General features: G+C 41.3%; 1 protein-coding gene across 5 annotated transcripts in view; it reads left to right on the top strand.

Annotated features, from left to right (window-relative positions):
* UTRN (utrophin) overlaps window positions 1-20669 on the top strand; it is a 384959-nt gene that overhangs the window by 21286 nt on the left and 343004 nt on the right. For 3 of the 5 annotated variants that reach the window (XM_074896614.1, XM_074896616.1, XM_074896613.1), the window contains exon 1: window positions 14045-14140. The exons of the other annotated variants lie outside the window; for them this stretch is intronic. In XM_074896614.1, the coding sequence (XP_074752715.1) occupies window positions 14047-14140 (94 nt within the window). In that variant the 5' untranslated portion in view covers window positions 14045-14046. Of the gene's footprint in view, window positions 1-14044; window positions 14141-20669 lie in introns of those variants that run through there. 5 annotated transcript variants of the gene reach the window in all.

Genomic DNA, 20669 nt, shown 5'->3' with positions numbered 1-20669 from the left:
GACTGCCTTAGTAGAAATCTTGTTGCCTTTCTCTCAAAGTGGCAGAAATGGCTCAAATAAAATACCAAATGCTACATATGTTAGTCTGGGATAAGCAAGGTGATGGGTTGTACCCATTGAAGTTATTGTAAGGGGAATGGAGATGAGAGAGTTCCAGGGAATAAAAGACTGTTTCTGAAAAAAGTTTCATGAGTTTCAGCCCTCAGGGAATGACATATTTTAAAAATGCTCCTGTTCCTACCCCTCCCCCTCATAAAATGAATGGTAAAGTAAATAGAAATGTAATTATGCACCTTTAGCTTGGATGTTTCTTCCTGATGTACAAAAGCACAGCCACAAAATAAGGCAGTGTGGTTTTTAAGTGATGGAACAAGATACAGTGGGGTTGGGTTTTTGTCATCTTTGTTGTGTATGCTTAAAGATGAGAGACAGAGGTATGTGTAGATGTATATGTCTGTGTATATATACACACACATATACCTACATATATATTTTATTTTCTGGGACTTCTATTTGGAAATGATGAAATTCCTGAGAAATTGTGCAGCCCTTTCAAGCTGAGAATAATACAGTGGTGTGTGGATCTGAGATTTAGAAGTCTGTCTTTAATGAGGTATTTCCACCTGGTTGCTTGGGAGGATGGTAAATCCTCAGTTCATACTAAAGTGTGTGTCTGTCCTTCTTCCATCATGTGCTCGGGTGGGAGTTCCTGCAACCTGTCCTGATCCCCACCCCACACATACCAGCTGGTGACAGAGGGAGCTTTTCCACCTCCAGCCTGAGCTGTTCTCAGCTATCAAAGGTGACTTGGAGGCAGCCAGCAACAAGTGCATAGGTGCATGCTCAGGAGTGCATCATTGACATGGCTGGACCACTCTTAGCAGATGGATTTACCTCCTTGGCACATCCAGACAGTGCATGGGGCTTCTGGGCATTGGGGATATAGGATATATGACTGTTGAAAAACCTTAAATGACAACAATTAATAGAAACATGGTAACTTTTTTTTTTTTTTAAAACCATCTGAAATTTGGTATAAGAATTGGTGTATGCTGCTCTAAGCTTCTTTGATTTTTTTAAAATTATTTTTTTCTTTCCCCTCAGGATTTACCTTCGGACTTGAATGGTTCTCTAGGTTGTGATTGGAATATTTTCCTCCAGAATGAAAGAATGCCATGTGAAGAATATGTATTCTTGCTTATTCACTTTTTTAAAAAAGCATTGCCATAACTGAGCTAAAGGTAAACCTGAGTCATCCAGAAAAAGGCTCATAAGGTGGGAAAGAGGTTCAGAAGATAAGTGGCAGATGAAGGATGTTCTTGCTGCTGAATGCTAGCTTTATGTGGTCAGAGATTTCATGAAATAGGTACAGACAAGAAAGAGTGCATCTGAGGCAAACGAATGAGGGAATTGAGAGATCCAACCTCAGTGGGATAATATTTGTTGCCATTTCTTTCCTGCTTCCTCTCCACCCCCAAGCCACCCTCCTTTCCTGGCCAGCTCTGATATCTGAAATGAAAAGCAATCTCAAACACTTCTCATAACTATTTATGGATGTTGAGTTCAGCTGCTCTGCATGCTTGGTAAGGTTAATTCCCAAGGTTTCTCATGAGTGTCTTCATTTTCTGACATCTGTCAGTTTCTCTTATATATGCAATGCCTGAAGATGCAGGTAGATTCGCTGCTTCCTTTTGACTATACTGGAGAAAAGCTGGTAGTTGTTTTTCTGCTTGGTCCAAGATATACTATGCCTCTTCTGGTGGTCAGGGTCTGAATTTGGAAATTTCTAGCTATATTTTCCTGTCCTTCTGAATGTTTCTGTCTCCTTCCTTGTCTGTGTATTTTCTTTCATGTGTATGCTAGTGTGAAAGTTGTGTTTTGAATTGCTCCACTGAATGAGTAGGGATAGTGGTGATTTTATGAACTTGCTGGAAAATCTTGGTTTCACTCTCAGCAAGAGGTCTCCACCCAGCTGGGGAGGCTTGTGCCCTTCTTTGCTGGTGGCTGCACTGGGCTTGCTCCTGTGATCTTGGCTTTGTTGAAATCGAAACTTAGCCTTGAAGCATCATGTATGTGGTTTCTGTTTGTACTGTGTTGTAAGTTCATCACTGTGTGCCCAGCTTTTTAGACGAGAGATAATTGCGTTGTGATTTTTTTATTCCATTTCCTGCATGCATTGTTCATAAATCCTAGTCAGAGGTTTAGCAATAACATGTTAAAGCAAACGTGAGACACATAGTTGTTCTAGTCTGCCTAGCTTCCACTTTTTTAATGGGTTTTGTATATAGACACAAGGGATGTATACGTGCGGTGGTCCCTCCCTCCCCCTCCTTCCTTGTCTATCGTTCTCTGATGTTTGCTCTGTTCCAGTGCCAGAAAGGGAGGAGAGACTGACTCTAGAGGGCCAAACTCTCTGCAGTGCTTGGTTGGAAGGAACTTAGATGTTACAGTGATGCTGTTTAGAAGATCTTTTGATGAGGACGATCTTGGCAATGCATGTTTTCTAACCTGAGCTATGTTTAAAAGACACTTGGCTTATTCCAAAATAACCGTGGAAAACTTCTGTTCAGGCTGACAGTACTAAAACACTTCTGCTGCGTTTCTGGGAAGTTGCTGTGGATGAGATGGCTATTTTGTACTTGCAATGTTTACCAAGTCTTTCTAACATTATCCTGATATGTGTCTTGGTTTTTTTTCCTTCTTTTTCTAGGATGATACAGCACTCTAAAGAGTGGAATTTAATATCTGTTAAATTTTTTACAGATATTGAAGAAAGCCTGTTGCAGCTGGCTCTGATTATAGGCTACTGCCAGCATGCTGGAATGGTAACTTTCAGGGTAGAGCAAGTTGAAGCAAATGAAATGGAAACTTTCTTATTTTTAGAGTGGTATTAGCCATGAAGGTTTCTAATAAAGTTTGACCTTTTTACCTTCAGAAAAAAGCCTGGCTGAAGCTCTGAAACTTCTGTTTCCCGTAGGAGCCCCGTATAATTTATGTAAGCAGTGGGCTGGTTTGCAAGTGCTCAGCTTCTCCATTTCCACCTCTCAAGCCCTGTGTGGTTTTGGGACTGCTGCTGCCGCTTGAACCTCCCTGCTCCTCAAGCAGCAGCAGCAGAACCTGACAATGCCTTGTATCTTCCCAAATCATGACAAATCTCTTCACTTTTCTTGTCTGTAACAAAAGATGGGATTGGGGGGGGGCATACAGATAAGCTCTGTGATCCGCTCACTGCATCTGTGATCCATCCTTGGGCTTTGGGGGGACAGGTGGGCAGTAGGATTGGTCACAGGCAGATGCTGTAGCTCAGAAGTGAGATGTGAGGAATTCCCTCCTGTTGTTACCGCTGCCCCAGCACGGCTTCCCCACAGACTTCCTGGTTGGAGCAGTGGTTTTACTTTGGAAGTAGGCTGTTGTTGAGACTGGTTTTCTGAAGCAGGGGAACAAATGGCAAATCAGTTACATCATTAGAGTGTCCTTGGTGGTTTTGGCCAAAACTGGCTGTTGAGGGCATGGGGTGGAAAGAAGCTCTGGCTGTTCCTGTTGTAGTCACAGAGTTCTTGCTGTCTACAGCTGGACGCACATCCTTGTACTGTCCTCCTCTACCAAATACTGAAATACAGAGTTTGAAGTGTGGTGAAGCAATTCCACCCAGTTTTCAGGGGAGGCAGTGACAGCTGGGACAGGCCCTGGGTGCTTCTTTGGGCTTGTTTGTCAGATGCAGCTGGCAAAGCTTTCTGTGGATGAGCTGGGCTTAGCCAGAAACCTTGTGTTGTGGGTGGTTATGAGCCATGGTCTAGCTGGCTGCTGAAATGCCATTGTAGGGACATGTGTAAGTTAGATTTATTGTGACAATGTTCTCCCCCCTCATGTTTGCCCTCCTGATAGAATCTCAAAAAAACTGATTAACAGCTGTATAGCTCAGGGGTGGAACAGGTTGAGGAAGGTGAAGTTAATTATAGTAGAATGGGAAGTACAAGGTTGTTAGTGTGACAGCACCTGATGATCATGTGGGAGTGAGAAGACTGAATGAACTGTCTTGTGATTTTGCTTTGAGAGATGATTTTTTTTTTTATTAACAGGGGTTTGTGTTTGCAGGAGGAGTAATTGAGTATGTGGAGGCAAGTGGGAAGGAAGGTGGTGGAAAACAGCAGGGCTGGGGGCAGTTAGTTGGATGTAAATCATTTAGGGCCAAAGTAGATTTCTAAAAACTGCAGGGTAATATAACTTCTTGACTTTGTGGTCATTAGCTGCATGTACACTAGAGCTACTTTTTCCAGAGCCTTACATACACTCAGTAGCTTTACCCAGGGTAGATAGTTGGTTTTTTATGTTTAAGTAACATTGCAAACAGTTTCATTGCATCTGTATAAAGTTCTGTTTCTGAACCTTGCCACCGTTCTGAACTGCCTTGCTTATCTCACAATTGAAGCTGTAAAGGTCTTTATTGTGGGGATCCCCTTTTTTTTCCTAACATGTTTATAGAAGTAATATGTAATGGGGATTTGACTTTTTTTCTGTGGCCGAGTTGAAGTACTTTTGTGATTAGAAAGTGATTTTTTGTGAGAAACTTTTTTATAGGGAGTGGAATGTGTCAGAGCTCAAAGTGATTTTTAAAATCAAACAAAAGCACCTACAAGCAGATAAAAGAAAACAAACAAAAAGGATTAATTTTATGATCGTGGCACAAAGTAAAAAAAGGCAAAGCAGCAATGCAGTTTTATAATTATGCTTTACTCATACAACTATCTTAAACTAGTACAGTTAGGATGAGGGAGGGAACTGTGCATAAAGAAGAGTTTATATGTCAATGTAACTGGGAATACTACACTTAGATATTAGATTATTGGTAATGAACACAGTCTAACATCTGGTTGAATACAGGTATTATTGAGAACTGCTCAAATCTTGGGCAAGCTGAAGGCAGAGTAACAAAGAGACTGGAGGGCTGCATACTTGTGTGAGTTTGAATTACAACTGCCATATGACTTGTTTATAAGTTTTGTGGTTCTCCTTTATTTGTACTGGAGTTTTACGAACCTACACAGACTTTTTTTCTAAAATTACACCTCTAAACAAGCTTATCGCTACTTGACTCGGTATTAGCTTTGTGAAGTTAGTGTCTTTTGCCTCTGTGTTTGACAGGCCTGCAGAGAAATGAGGCATGCTTTTTAGTAGCAACCTGTTGCCCCTTGAGGATGAGAAGTTAGTAAGAAAATAACCCTATGAGAAAACCTACTCAGTTCTTGGTAGCAGCAACAAAAGTGAGTAGGGTAGTAGCAAAGACAAGCCAGAGTAAGGAACAAACTGGCAGATGTGGTGTGCCGTTTGGAGCACTTTGCTTCATGTGCTAGGGAGATTGTGGGGTTATGAAAGCCCATATGCAGCATGTAGTGAGGGTCCTGAACACAGAGTGGTTTGTGGTGTTTCCAAATCTCAATCTATCTACTTTGGTGTAAAAATTTTTATTTAAATTACTTATGTTTACACACTCATGTACTCATAATCCTGAGTGTACTCAACCATATACATATTTTTAAAATACATGAAAGCAGTCATTGTTTATTCAAATGGGAGGGATAAGACAATTTGCTTTTTTCCTTTTGAATTTAAAGGCTTTGGCTTTAAAATTTTTTTGTAAAAGTAATGTGAAATTTTCTCGAGCCTGTTGTAAGGTTGTTGCAGTAAATGTCAGATGGCTTAGTACAGAATGGGTGGTGGGGTGAACAAATAGCAGAAAAGCTGCTGTTCGGACCAGGGATGAGACTGTGCCTGCTCACACTTCAAGTTTAAGGTGTGATGCCTCAGTGAGGTGACCAGTGTTGTTACAGTGTGTACATCTGTTTTTAACCCTCAGATTACTTTAAGATCAGCCAGTACACGTGTATCATTTACATATTTACGTGGGAATACTGGGCTGCATGTGTTGCACCACAGTAATTGTGAAGCAGGAAATGTGTTTTGGGGCTTCATTTTTCTGGCTTGGGAATGTGTGTGATTTGCTGGTCAGTCTTGCACAGGAAGACTTCCCAGAACTTATGGTACCTTTGGCCTCTATCTCAACCTTCACATGATATAAGATTTAAATTAAACTAACACTTGGTTACAATGATGACAAAAGCTTTGCTGGTGGTGGCAGCAGTAGCAGAGTTCATCAGTGTACCTTAGTACTTTCAGAGGTACAGATGAAATTTTTGAGGGACACTGTGCAGAACTTAGCCTGCAATCACACAGTATATGCTGGCTTTGCTTAGAAGGTTTTTGGGAGTTTTTATTATGATATCTTAGTGGGTGGTGGCATTTGAAGAATAGAAGAATGCAATCCTGTCCAGCGGAGCTTTGGTTATTACTCCTCCGCACACTTGAGCTTAAATAACTGAGCCCAGTGTTTTCCATTTGACCTGGCAGAAGCCTGAAAAGGATATGCACAGAAAGCTTGCTGAAAATTTCTTGAAAACAAGTGAGGGTATAAACATGCAGCCTTTTGCTGGCTTGCAAAATTGAATCAGTTACTGCCCCTCAGCTGCTTGCTGCTGCCTAGTCTTCTTTTCACCATGTCTCTGCTGATGGTACACACTTGTGATTTGTGTGAGCTTTCCTTAGCTAGTGTGGAGCTGAGTGAGGTGCCTCCTAACCCAACTATTTCTTAACCTCTTCAGCTGATACATGGGCTGGGCTGGTCTCCAGCCTCTGCTTGGGAACCTGGGCAGGTTGCTTGAGATAGGTGCACATCCTTTCCCAAATAAAGTGCATCATCTTTACACTGCTGTTGGATGTCTGCTTATGAATGTATGTTTGTGTGTATGGCTGCTTTTAGAGAGGCTTGAGGCTTTTTATTGTTGTGTGGTTCTTTTCTCCCTGTAGGTCATGGTTCAGTTGTCCATGTAATCTTTTCTACACTCTTCTCCTTCGCTAGTCCCTTGATACACAAAAATGCTGTGCTGAACTGAAGAGCCCGCCCTCTGAGAGCTTTAATTCTGCTTCTATGGCCCCAAGAAAGCAGGTTGATGCTGTTTGTTGCTTTGCTCTTTGTTCTTATCTGATTCCCATTGTTAGTTGGCAGTGCAGCTTGGTAGCTCTGTGTTGCCATAGCTGCTGCATGATAGTCCTCTGTAAACTGACCTCAGCCTCAGACTAGTTTAATAATCAGTTATTTTGCAGGTTCCAGTAGGTTCAATATTTAACAAACGACATGGTTTTACTGTTTTTCTTGCCATGCTAATTGGCAAGAGAGGGAGAAAGAAGGGCACTAATTTTAGCAGTAGTTTTAATGATGCACTTCTAGTATCTGACAACTGTGATGCAATGATTTTTTTTTTTTAAATACAGTCTTTGCAGAGTACAAAACATCTGATATTGGATTATTTATTGAAATATGCTCTCTGGCCTTGTTGCAGTCTTGGCAACCTTAAACAAACACACAGTGATCTGCAATTTGTAGCTGTTAAAAGGACATCAGTGGCTAAAGGTTGGGAATTGGTGTGTAAGCTTTTAGCAGTGAGTGCAATTTAACTATTGGGACAAATTAACAAGAGATATTGTAAGTCTGCAGTTAGCTGGGGGCTTTAAAGAGGATTGAACTAAAGCATATGTTTTGTGGAGGGTTTTTGGGTGTGTTTTTCTTTTGGTAAAGGGGTCTTTCATGAAAGTAAAGCCTCATACTGTGGCAGCAGAGTAGGTAACTTTAAGATGGGATTTCTGTAGTTTGAAGAGCAGTGAGGCATGGCTCTGGCACTGTGCAGGAGAAGGAACAGTGTGGTGCAGCTCCCACCCTCATCAGACTGGGCCACAGTGCTGTGCTGGGACCCTGGGCTGGGTGCGTGCACCTGGGGCACTGCACTGCGTTGCTGTGCTGGGTCCAGTACAGCCTTCCTCTGCCAAGCTGAGTAAGCATGTTTTGGGTTGGGTTAGCAATGCTATTTTGGAAGGAGGGATGCTTGCCTTGGGTCCTTGGCAGGAGACAGGTTTATCCTCTGGAGAGTAGAGAGTTTAACTGGAGATGCGTTTGTGTTGGACATGGAACTCTGTAATTGCTGTATTTATTCTTAAAAGTCTAACTCCAGTCAGCACAAACGTGTGAATTTCTCATGTGTGTTTGTCAAAATGTGCTAATGAACAAGAAGCTCCTTGCAGGAAGGCTGTCCCTGAGCCACCTGTGGTCAGCTATATAACCATAGGGAGCAGACTTTTTTTTTTCCTTAGTTTTAGGGTGTCTCTGCTCTGATGGTTTCTTTCTGACTTTTAGCTTTCTGAGCTAGGAAAGACAGCCTGTTTAGCTTAAGGAGCTCTTTACAGTACTCTTGCTCTTCAGGGAAGGAATGGGGAGACTTGGAGCTCCTAATGCAGGCTCTGAAGATCCTTTTTTCCTGGTGAGCAAAACTCCTCATCCCCAGCAAAGAGACTGCGGGAAGTGCAAAGGTCTTTGGTAATGGTTCCTTCAGAAGGCAGAGCAGCTATGCACAATGCTGTCCCTTTCTTTGCTCTCTGTGGCTTTTTGCTTTGGAAAAGGATGAATAAAATACATTGTTGCAAATGGGAAGGGAAGTAGATTGTCTGGGTGGGAAAAATTTAATGCTAATTTAAAAAAGACTGGCAATAAATATGTACACTTGTGACAGCTCAGTGGCAGTACACAAATAATGTGGTCTAAATGGTACAGCTGAAGAGTTAATGTCTTAGAGGGTGCTATCTGGTTGCCCATGTGTCATGGCAGGACACTAAAAAAGAAAAGCTAACTTCTAGATGTTTGAATCTGCAGTTGTGGGTGACACTGTTAACCACTAATGCTTCATGTCCTCGTCTGACTGCATCACTGTTGAAATGTGCCTGTGATAAATTCTACTGTGATTATCTCCCCTCCTTCTCCCCCAGCAGTAGGAGACGAGTTTGGGTTTTCAGGATGAAGGCAGTGGTTGCAGCACTGGCTGGTAGAGGTGTCCTCAGTGAAGTCCTGAAGGCTTTGGCAAGCAGAGGGCTGTGTGCTTGCTCCAGAGCTGCCCTTCAGGCTGTCTTTCCCCTCTTCCCAGCCTGAGGCAAACCCCAACACCTCCACACAGTCCTGCTTGGTCTGCCTGGGAAGAGCTGGGAGTGTTGGCTACTCCTGGTGGTTTAGTAAGGTCTGTTGCTGTTCAGAGTGTGTATATATAATGTGTGTGTGTGTATATATATATAGGTATAGGGATTGGATAGAAGGGTTGCATCTAGAGCTTTTAGCCCCCCCTTTGTCCTATTTTGTGGTACCTAAAGTTAGAACATGGTTAGTACTTTGCTGCTGTAGCTGGTGGACAGGGAGGAAGAGTCATCTTCCATGCAGGAGATGTCTCCTCTGGGGCTCTGAGTATTTGATATATTGACATGCAGGCTTTGGAATGATTTGATTTGTCCTTCTGCTGTTGAAGGGACTGTTCTTATTCTTTATCAGTGTGTACCCTAGGCAGAGTTTGTTAGCAGAAGTATGTTTAATTGACATAAGCCAGAACGGATAACTATAGAAGTGTGCTAAAAAATCAACCTACATAACTGCAATTAAGAATGAAATTCTGTAGGTCTCCCATTCCAGTCACCTACATTTTCTAGTTTGAAAAGAATGTATGGTAAGACACTTTCTAAGGAAAAATTCCTGTGCAGTTTAGAAGGAAGCTTTGAGATGTTTCTGTTCTTGGAGGTGCAAACTGACATTTACAAACTGAGTGACAGGAAGAGGTACAAGTAAATGGTTTTATTCATATGCTTGCCTAAGCTATTGCTTCCCAAGCTTTGGATTGCATCCTGGCACATGGAAGGCAGTGGAGCGGGATGTGTTTTGGAGGCAGTGTCTTTGGTTGCAGAGTGTGCTGAGGGCAGTGCTCTGTCCTGGGTGGAGCTGCCCATCAGCAGCTCTCACAGCCAGTTGGCTTCTGGGCTGAGCCCAGCCTCACCATTTTGTCCCAATGCAGCAGGGCAATGACTGCTGCCAGGGCAAGTAGTACTGAGGACTGTAAACCAGCAGGATAGCTGCTTGGAGGGGCCAGGGTGGCAAAAGTGGTGGTCCTTCTCCTGTGCTTGCATACTTGTGCTTGCATACTGCCACTTGGGGCTCAGCATGGGGCTCCTGCTGAAATGCACATTACACCCCAGCATTCAAGCAGACAAATGTTGAGCTGTGCATCTGTCATTGTGATTTTCTTTGTAAAGGTGCCCATGAATGGGCAGGAGCCTTGCTTCAGAAGGTATGCTCGTCATAAATGAGAAGCAAAATGGAGAAGGCTCCTACATCTCCAGTGGGCCTGCTGTCACTCCTCTGGGCTGCTGGAAATGGGTGTTTTGTTGTATGTCATGGCTGGGTTTCACAGGTATGACTAATGTAAACAACACTTTTGAAAGAATAATGTGCTCCACAGGTTTTCTCAGTATTTACATTCAAAACACTCCCTTCAGTATCTATACAAGAGAAAAAGGGATCATTTCTTCTGCCTGTTCCATGGTAGCAAGGGCATTTACTGTACTGCTAATTTCCTTTTCGGGAGAAAACTTTATGCTGACATGAACCTGCTCTGTGAAAGGAGGCTTTAACAGAAGTGCTAAAAACTGTTATGCATCTGAAGTTCCTGTTGCTGTGGGTTTCCTTGAAAGTAGGGGTTAAATTTATGACCAATTTCCATCAAAAAGCAACAGGCACTTGAAATATTACTTTCTAAGTGTCTGTTGTTGACTTTTCAGCATCCTTCTCCTTAGCATTGCCCTCTAAGCTCTCCTCTTTGCTTGGTCAAGCAAGCCTTATGTGGTCTGCTAATTCAAAACATGTTTGTCAGGCCAGCCAAAAAATGTCCTGTCATGTTGTTGTGGTCAAATAAAACATCCTGAACAAAACTGTGGGGTGTTAATGTCCCACAGCATGAGAAGCACTTAACCAGAAGCTCACTATAGCAGTGTTATAAAGGGTAGGCCTCAAGAGGTAGCGCAGGAACCCTGCAGAAAATTGGGATCCTCCTCTAGGAAGGAGAAGGCTCTTGGCTCTTGTGTGATGGAGAAGAAAGGTGAAGGAAGAACTCTTTGTTCTGCTCCCATAAGAAATTCTATAGGTTGTTTTTTTCCTTCTCCATAAAATAAGCCTTTCTCTTGCAGAATTGTCTGGAAGAATGGAAGTTCAGAGCAGGGTTAACCAGGCCCTACTTGGAACAAAGCTGGAAGGAGGGAGGCCGTGAAAAAGAAGCCAGTTTCCTCTTCTCAGAGTCAAGGCATTCAAGGCTCTTGGAAAGCTCCCAGAAGGCAAAGAAGAAATGGAAACCAATCTGATTCCAAACTGCCTTGCATACAGGGGATTTTTATAATTAAAGGATGTTGCCCTCCACTCCCACTGTTGTTTGCCTCTGTGAACTTTAATTTTCTTTGAACCTAGTGCTGACGTCATATATGCTGAGGCTGTGATAGAGAAGTGATCTGAAGCGTTTGAGCTCATCTTCAAATGAACAGATACGGTTCTCTGTGTGCTGCGTTTTTTTCCCATCTCTATGCTTTTTCTGTAGTTTCCTGTTTCCTGCTAAATGGACCAAGCTATTGATGGGTAGTGTTTCATGTATGAAGTATAGCATTCAGACCTTCTCTTCTGCAAGGACTGAGTTGTCCTCTAAGCTCCAGTTCTTCTGAAAACTGTTAAAGTAAGCTTGTCATGTGTTAAGCCTAGCCTTGTTCTTCACCATGCTTTGTAATACAAGGGCAGGCATAAAAACACGTGATTTCTACTTACTAGACTTCTACTTAGGCTTTACTGTCTACCCACTGTAGTTTCGACTGGTCTGTTTGGCTGGTCTTTTTATCTTACATGATGATAAGAAGACTAGGCAGCCAGCCAGCTGCTTTTGAACCATAATAGAGCCAGTGGTATGTACAAAATTTGATTACTGCTGTCAACACTGGAGTGAATAAAAGAGAGCACATACTCCAGTCAGAGAGCTGCTAAATGAATGGCTTATTGAATTCAGTAGTAGTAGGAATAAGACCATCTTCTAATGAATGAAGTGGTTTATGGGTAGAGTGTGTGCTAGTGTGTTGAACTCTTGAGTTTGTTTAAAAAAGTAAAAAATCCTATTTTGCCTTCTTCAAAGATTACTTTGTCTGAAAGCTTCCATTTCTGTCTTGCTTATCAGTTCCTGTGGTTAATGCATGGATTTCACGCCCAGTACTTCAGATTTTGCAGAGGCTTCACTTCAAAATGTAGCTTAAAAATTCTTGCCATCCTAAAGTTAGCTTCTCTGCAGATAGTTTTTGACTTGAAACTGACATTAATAATTCCATCTCCATTTAGGCAAGAGATGAACTGTTAAGTTAAAAACAAACCAAACACCCCCCCACCCCCCTTATTAAGTTAAAAAATATTCTCAGTGTATATTCTTATTGAAATGTTGGCTTTGCAATGTAAAACTTGCTGTTAGATAAAAGCGATTTCTGTAATTTACGCAATGTGGTTGCTGATGGCAGGCAGAGCTTGAGAGCTGAGATCCTCTGGAAACTCTGGTGAATGAGTGGTTTCCCTCAGCCCTTTTAATATCTTCATGCTGAAGTTCAGGAGACTGATGGAGGCTGAGATTGGTGTTTGTCTAACTGCTCTTGCTGACCACACATCCATTCTTCATTGAGGAGTGAAACCCAGAAGTGTTGTAACAAACTAGTTAACTCCTGAAACTTCTATGTATCCTTCAGTCTTGGTGAGTGTCTGCTGGAGAGAGTCTTAATTCATTTGTGCATGGGCCTTATCTGGTAGTGGCAGGGACCAAGGTGAGATGAGGTATTGGGTCAACAGGAGAGCACTCTTTGGGAATGCAGACCAGTCTTGTCAAGACCCAAAGAAAAGAAGGTGCTCTTGGTAAGACTTCTAGTGTATTTCATGGTTGGTTGCTCATTGTCACTGTATGCTTGGTAGAGTTGGAAGTGTCTTTCCTTTGTGCTTGTGATGTGCTTAGTACAGTAAAGTTTGTATTTGCCATGGTGAAATACACCACTGTTTGTTTCAAAAATAGGAATCCTAGCTTTAAAACTTTGTTACCTTTCCACATTGCTCTTGTTTGTGTGATCTACAGAAAAGTTTGGATATACATCTGATTTAGCCCTTTGAATGTATAGTTGTCTTTAGTCACAGAAACAAAATTCCTCCTTTTGTGTGCATTTTTCAGGCTTCAACTTTGAGAAATTCTTAAAATTGGAAAAAAACCCCACCAAAACCACAAAACAAAGTAAGACCAACTCCTGTCCCCAACAAAATTTAAAGAGAAATCTTACCTTGATTTTTTTTTTTCTCCTTCTGTGTCAATGGTAAACACAGTTTAAAGGATGACTTGTAAAATAACTCTGATGCTATCGTAGCCTTGCATTATTAACCACTTGCTTTACTGGGTTGTGGTCTGTCTTGTTTGGAATTACTACACAGTGGAAATGGTACAGCTAATCAGAGTTTGTAATTTTGAAATTTATTTGTAGAAGTCCCTTTTTATGCTGAAATCTTGCGTTAAAATTCTCTTGTGCTCTTTTGAAAGGCCATTGTAAGATGTGGATGATCACCTTGCAGAGCTGTTCTGGTTTCACGTTCTATCCAACATGTGGAAAAAGTCTTATGGTAATACTGCAAGCCTTTTCATGAAATAAATGCTAAAAATATTTAGGATTTTTCAAATGAGTGTGGTATTTGACCAGAGAGGTTCATTTGAAGAGAAAAGGAAAATTGCCACCTTCTTTCCTGTTTTCTGTAACTAGAATTTAACTTGCTGGTGTTCTGAAAGCTGGAGTGTCCATCTGTTTTCATATGAAATAGCAAAGCAGTGTATATACCTGTGTTTAAAGAGAAAAAAACCCAAACTCTCAGCCTGAAGTCTGTTACTTTTTTATGTGCAGGCTTTTAAAAGGTTTGTTTCCTGAATGGTTTTGTCAGTCACTGCATGGCTGAATGTCAAACCCTCTGAGGAAAACCAGTGCCTCCCTCCCCCTCGAATCCCAGCATGCAGTTCTTGCGCGGGTAATAACTAGTGTGTACTTCCTCTACATCTTCACTTTCCTGTTTTTCAAAGAGTGGGCTTGATCATGAGCGTTCAAACAGCCAAAAAGGTTGTGTGGAAAAAGTACAAAGTTGCTGTTCCTCGGGATACCGACAGACAGACATGTTACCCTCCACTGGGTGAGTGTGTGCTTACCTCTTTTAAAGGCTGTTGTAGATAAAACCAGACCTACATGGCCGGATCCTTTTATCTTCTACACCTGATGCAAGCTGCTTTTCTTAACTTTGTTCAAGTTTGCTGACCCTAACAGGAGCAGGTTGTGGAAGGCATGGCAGGAAACAGTCCAGGGAAAGGCTGTTTGCTCCATTGCAAGTGCTGTGCAAGCCCTGGCTGCGTCACACCTTCAGCCACAAGATCCTCTTGCTGTTGTGGGCTTGTATTGACGGCTTCCTTTTCACCTGTAATAACTTTTTAATGGCTTAAATTTTATTGCTGTTCTGTCTGATTGAAAATCTCAATGCCTCCAATTTTCTTAAACTTAAGTTACAGTGATTTCAGTGTTTGGTTGTGTTTTGATTATCTACAGTTCTGTCTCTGGGACTTTTGAATATACACACTTATAGCAGTACCCTCACCCCTCACACTTTTTTTTTCCCACTTTGGTGGGATCTCCAGGGAGCAATATTTCCCGTAACTTGGAAAGAATATGTTTTGAGGAGGGGTGCTTTGGAGGAGGAGAAATGGGGGATATTTCTATTTCCTTTTCTTTCTGATCTCCATTCCTACCTGTCCCAACTGAAACTTCATGGATGGACTATTCCGCTGTTTTGTGACCAGGGCCAAATAATTGGCATGGAAAAAGCAATTTGAGGATTCCTAGTATCTGTGAATATGCTGTTTAGATAGAGTGATTGATGGATGAGGGCTGCTTATTTTGTGAATTTGTGTCAGAACTTCATGCATGCAGAACCTGCTGATCAATAGAGAATTTGGTCCGTTTGACTTTTTTGATGTGTTTTTTGGTACAAAGCTAGAGTCTGGGTTTTTAAAAAGAGAAACAAAAATCTTTTAAGATATAGCAGTGTAATGACTAACTTTGGAATAAAATGATGGGCTGGGATCTCATGTATGTTTGCTTCTAGAACAATGAGGTGGATTTGGATGTATGCCAGTATAGTTGAGAGCAGAAACTTTTCCTCTTTGGCCCAGTCTGAACTCTGTTTAAAAACTGTCAAAAATTTCAAGAAAACTCACTAATGTAAGTGGAGTTGCTTTTAACTGACTCTAGAGAGCTCACTAAATTACAGGTCAAAGACATCTGGCGTTCTTCAAAATCTGCATGTATTCACCCTTCTAATGAGGTACAGCCACAGTCCATCACTCTTGAAAAGTTAGAAGAAAATCAGTTTGCTTGGTTTTTAACCTGGGCCATTATTGAGGGAAGATGTTTGTTCTGGCTCTGTGTACTGGTATGGGTTTTTTAGGACTATTTGTCAGATTTTTTTTTCCCCCTTTCTTTCATCATTGTATTTCTAGAAGAGCATAAACTTGGGACAAGTGCCATAACCAGCCATGCAATTAAGTGATGAGCACTGCAGTTGTCAAAACCCTAAAATGTTCATCTATGGTGTAAGAGGATGTGTGTGTGAATCTATTTGAGGTTTTCTGTTTCAGTCCTTCAGGTTGTAAGTACCACTGTGGGTACACAGATAATATTTGGTGATGTCTGTGTGTCTATGGATGATGTTCTCTGATGGTGCCTATTCTAACTGGGGGTAGGCTAAGGTGTAAATCTCCTGGTTGAGAATCAGCTACTTGCTTGCCCAGGTGCTTTGTATGATTGAGGAGAGGGTGCTTAGTGGCTGTTTCTTAAGGCCTGTTTAACTCCCTGTGAAAGCTCTCTGTTTTTAAAAGCATATATATCATGGTTAGTATCTGGAAATGATATTTTTTCTTGATCAAGCAGCAGGTATTTTTCCAGGAAATTCCTTGCATTATAATGTTCCTAACTCGTCATAAAGTGTAGGACTGTAGATTTGTTTCTAGGAGAGCGACAGCCTTAAACTCACTGTTTGCTCACTTTTTTTAATACTATGTATTTGGAGGCTGTAAGGGACTTGTGGCTTTAGACACTTCTTAGAAGGACTTGTGTTAGAAATGCACAGAGGAGAGCAAAAAAATCTGAAAAGAGGTGAGGAAGAGAAAAACAAGAAAAAAATACGGTAAAAGAAATTTAAGTGGGGGGAAAAAGCCTCTGAGAGGACAGATTTTGATGATGCAGTCCTGGAAATATTCAATCAGGAAAAAAGTGGGTGGAGAAGTTGGAAGGCGTATGTGTGTGTAATTGTTCTTCACCTTCTTGGCTTTTCATGCAAACTCCATAATATAAATAACGGAGATTTTTGAGAAGTTTGGGAAACACCTTGTGTGTAGCTCTGGCTAGAAGGTTTGGGGGTGGTTATTGGCTTGTAAATGTTGCAGTGTTGGCAGAGGTGTGGCTTTGGTTTTATTGGCCAGCTGCTTGTTGGGAGAATTGGTGGGGGTGGGAGGAAGGGAGGCTGAAGCTCATATCTGATGAAGTATGTGGATGTAAATGAATTACTTTAGGTGAAACCAAAATGGATGAGACTTCTGTCCTCTGAAGCCTAAACAACATGAGCATGTTGAGTCAGAGATTGGTTTATGCCCTAAAACATAGTAAATAATTTAGCTTGTCTAGTGGGATGTCCTCTTTTATAAATGTCTAATCTTTAATAACCTTTTAAGCTCTCAAGTCAGTGATAGGTGCTGGGACTGGGGTGGCACTGGTAGGCTGCATGGTGCCTAACTGGAACTGAAGCTGGCCCTTTATCTGCAAAGAAAAACCAGAAGAGATCTCGTGCTTTATTCACGAGAATTCATGTTTGTTCAAACAAATGGGCTCTCTTCATTGCTGTTCCATGTCATGGGAGATAATTTATATTCTTCCAGGAAAACTTCTGTTCCAAGAAAACTATTGGGCTATCTTGTATTTATACTTTTATATACATACTCTACTGATGTAGCAATATTTGATGTGATTATTTTAATTTATCTTTCTAACTCAGTTGCCTTATTATCCAGATGGATGTCACCCTGCTGTTTCAGGGGAGGCTACTTACTCTATATGAAGGAGGTAGAAGAAGATGCCAGTTCCGTGAAGCCTTCTGAAAGGGGTTGCCCTGTGGCACTGTTTCTATAAAATGTCAGCTCTTGAAGCCAATAAAGCACTCTGCAGTACCTGAATAATCTATGTTAGCGTTTTAGCAATATGCCACTACATATTATTTTATTTTTTCATACAGTTGTCAACAAATGCAAAAGAGATCAATTTACATTTTATTGTGTGAGCTAATTGTTGTGCAAGCCCCAGCCCCCCCCCCACCCCCCCCGTGATTAAGAGGAGTGTTATTTTTTTATAGCAGTAGGAAATAATGGTAACAACATGACTGAGGCATTTTGCAAACCCATAGTTTGAGAGTGTATCTTTTGAAACTCTGCATTTAGCTTCTGTTACCATTGGGTCTCCCTTCTTGCTCTGATAGACTCTGTTTTGGAAATCCTAGGAGCGCTAGCCTACAAATGAAAAGCTTCCTTTCAGGTGGAAAGGAATTTATCTGTGTTCCCACAAGATACATGCACTGATAGCAGCTTGAAATTACTTGATCATGAGACCACAAGCTGTTAAAATAGTAAAACTAATATTTACTGTATTGTTCATGTTACTGTAAGCTCTGGGTTGGTTAGTTTGCTTAGTAGAGCTGTGCTGGACCTCAAATCTGTTTGATGGAAAGAACTCTGGCTTTCAAACACATGAAAATGGTGTATTTCTTTTTTTGGGCAGCAGGTGCTAAAGGTTCTGAAATACAGCATAGTTGTAGAAGAAATGGGTAAGAACAGATTACATAGTAATTACATTGTATTATGTAGTTGCCTTTTGGGTCTTCACATGAACTGATTATCAGTTTCTGAAGGACTGTTTTAAAAACTGTTATGTTAAACTATTAAGTGAACGTGCATACTGAGAAAGTGAAAAATATTCTTCTGTTGTCTTGTAGTACAGTCCCTTTTGTAAACTGTAGGGGAGTGTTCTGCTGCTGGGTGCAGGCTGTTCCCCTCTGCACTGCATCGGATGTGGTGGTGCCCGTGACTCACTTCTGCCGTGTGGAGAAACCCTGTTCCCTCTGGCCGGTGAATAATCTGCTGCTGGTTCACTTTTATGTTTTCACTGAAATGTTCTGACCCTTAACTGGAGTGTTCCATATGCTTCCTGCCCTCGTCCCTGATGAATAGGGCAGGAACTGGCAGCAGTATGGTCTGCTGTGTGACCTAATTTGTGTGGCGTCGGGGTGGAGCGCGCTCTAATCTTCACTAAGCGAGCGGCTGAGAAAGCGAATTGCACTAATTCCCCAGCTGATCCTTCCAGCTGGTAAAAAGCGTGGTTTTGCTGCAGGGGAAGGAGATGCTGTGTACTCTGACACTTGTTATGTGCCGAGATGAATTTCTAGCTAAATGTTCAGAAAAGCAGTGAAGAAACAGTTCAAGGGTTCTGCAGAAATTTGGAAATGTGGTGGCTGTCTTCTGTGCCGTGCAGGGTGACAGTCAACAGCTTTCCCCTTGTGTCTACGCAGATCAAACCTGGCATGCAGCAGTGTGCACTGACAGCTTCCTGTAATATTTGACAGTTAAAAGAGCATTTAGTATTGCTTGTGCAGATGGAAGCAGGGTGGCTGTATCTGTCTTGCTAAATTTCTCCACAGCGTGGATTTTGTACTGCGGTTATGAAATATCTCCTCTTGAGATAAAATATCGTTCAGTCTTGCTTAACTGTTGTGGGTCTGATTAACTTGAAATTAGGTCCTGAAATAACTTACATAGCTGCAATGTTCAGTTGTATGCCTGGCATCAAATAGGGCTGGAACCATGACCATGTCAGAGATCACGTATTTCCCATTGTTCTGGTAAACTGGCTAAAAGGAGAAGTGCATCGAGTTTTCTAGCTACAAGGCTAACTACTTAAAGAAATAGCATGTGGTGATGAGGCAGGCCCTGTCCCTTCTTGTGCTGGTGACTGGTTCCCGCTCAGCACTTTTGCAGGGTTGCTTCTGAGCTGTCCCTTCGCAGGAAGGCTTCAGGACTGCCTGCATCGGGTAGAAAGAGAGCATCCTGCTGGGCTTCCTGAGCTGGGGAAGTGAAGCCTTTAATATCTCTTATTTTTCTCTCAGCTATACATCTCCCCTGCTACAATTGTGCAGCTCCAATCATTTTAAGCTTCAGGTGTTTTTAAAAGGGTCTTAGCTGGTTTAATACCTTGTAATGTGAAATCTTTTAAAAGCAATTCATAAAACACTCTGTGCAGACCATTGAAATTAACTATTGCTCCCAGCTCAGCTGTAGTAAAATCAATATTTACTTGGCCTGTGTGACCTAAGTCTTTTTATATAAAAGGAAAACATTTATTTCCACTGCTGCTTTTAAGGTAGCAAAGAGATAGTAAAGTTAATAGTTTCTGAAAGTAAAACAATAGATCCACTCTAAATCTGCTTCTCATACATATAGTCAATATAGAGATATTTGTCAAATTTCTCAGGCATACCCCTTTCTAAAAAGTTAGTTGCTATTTCTTCACTTCTAGTGCAGAAAGCAAAGACTGCAATCTTTTCAGTTGCTGAAATAAATACAGACATGGAATATTTGGTAACTGATCTTTATAACTAAATAGCGTCCATTTTATTTTCTCTGTTTTTCTCTAATGTAGGTCTTGCATTATATTTTTTTGTCCAAATAATTCGTTACTAATTCTTGGTGTAGTCTTCCTTTTGGTGAATAAGTTTTAAGCTTCAGCTTGCTGATGACAATTTGAGATTGAAGGTTATACACTGGGATTCTTAGCACTGTGTAAAAGAAAGGCAGAAAACACTGTCACCTGATGTCTCACCATCATTTCTGTATCTCTTGCCATGGAATCTCATGTGAGCATTCCTTATCTAATCTACAAGCAGTAACTCCAGTAGCTTAAAAAAAAAAAGGTTCCAGGTGTGGGTTACATAGATAAGGTTGAGGCACGTCCCCACAAGAACGTTTTGTTTAGTGATCTTGAATTCCTGTAGAGTCTCCCACAATGATCAAGCTTATAGCTCAGTTTAATAAAAAAGGAGAAAATTTTGTGATGAACTTCAGTATCAAATGGTAACTTACTGATAGTGGACTCTGCTATAATAAGCAAGCAGTAAGTGTGTTGGGCAGTTAAATGGAAAAGAGTATTTAATCCTTTTTGGTTTTGACCTGTGGACAGAACTGATTATACAAAAGTTAATGTTAGCAACAGGAGTTGCAAGTGCTAATACCTAGACAGGATTAAACCATTTGCATGTACTTTTTCTGTGTTTAGTTAATTCTGATGTAGTTTCATTCCTGTCTTTAATGTAGTCAAGTGGTATAGTCTAGACATAATCGGTCTGTTATTCTCACTTCAGTGCACAGTGCCAGCTTTCTATTGGAGGTGCTTTTGGTTTTGAGTAACTTGTCTACCTGTGACTAAGAGAAAAAGTGCTTGTTTTAACCAAGTCATTTTACCAGTTTTGCAATTAAAAGAGAAACCAAGATTATTGCTGACAATGCAGGACATGTTATCCTTCAGAGATATTTCATTTTGGCAATGGATTAATACCAGAAAGCAGTGTTGTTTAA

This window comes from Athene noctua, chromosome 1 (assembly GCF_965140245.1).
Source record: "Athene noctua chromosome 1, bAthNoc1.hap1.1, whole genome shotgun sequence".
NCBI classification, from domain to species: Eukaryota; Metazoa; Chordata; class Aves; order Strigiformes; family Strigidae; genus Athene; species Athene noctua.
The sequence above is the reverse complement of the archived record's forward strand: the minus strand, read 5'-3'. Positions and strand labels throughout refer to the sequence as shown.